Raw genomic sequence first — 290 nt, 5'->3', positions numbered from 1 at the left:
GTCCCATCCCAGCCAGGGCAGCCCCAGCAACGGGAGACACATGGGGATGTGCAGGCAGAGAGCCCGGCTGGGGCAGGGCATGGGAAGGTGGCTCTTGGACACCCTGTCCTGCACAGCGGGAGAACCAGAGCGGCCTCAAATAGCGCCTTCTCCAAAAAAAAAAATCAAACCCCAAAAAATCCAGCTTCATAAATCACTGCAAACCACAAGGCACAAACAGGCTCCTGGGCGAAGGGACTCACTTGGACTGTGTCTGCTTGGTGATGTTCCTGATGGTGGCCCCTTCCTTG

At 56.9% G+C, this 290-nt stretch overlaps 1 protein-coding gene across 1 annotated transcript in view; it reads right to left on the bottom strand.

Moving 5' to 3' along the window:
* The window catches only part of LOC104163632 (insulin-like growth factor 2 mRNA-binding protein 1), a gene marked incomplete at both ends in the record, with an annotated part of 3,570 nt that extends 3,287 nt beyond the window's left edge, over positions 1–283 (bottom strand). Inside the window, one exon of the mRNA XM_009702694.1 lies at positions 243–283. Within this exon, the coding sequence (XP_009700996.1) occupies positions 243–283 (41 nt within the window). The remainder of the gene's footprint in view (positions 1–242) is intronic.
* Positions 284–290: the final 7 nt, after the last annotated feature.

Source organism: Cariama cristata, unplaced genomic scaffold (genome assembly GCF_000690535.1).
Source record: "Cariama cristata isolate BGI_N322 unplaced genomic scaffold, ASM69053v1 scaffold22500, whole genome shotgun sequence".
NCBI lineage: Eukaryota > Metazoa > Chordata > Aves > Cariamiformes > Cariamidae > Cariama > Cariama cristata.
This window is presented reverse-complemented; position numbering and strand designations above follow the sequence as displayed.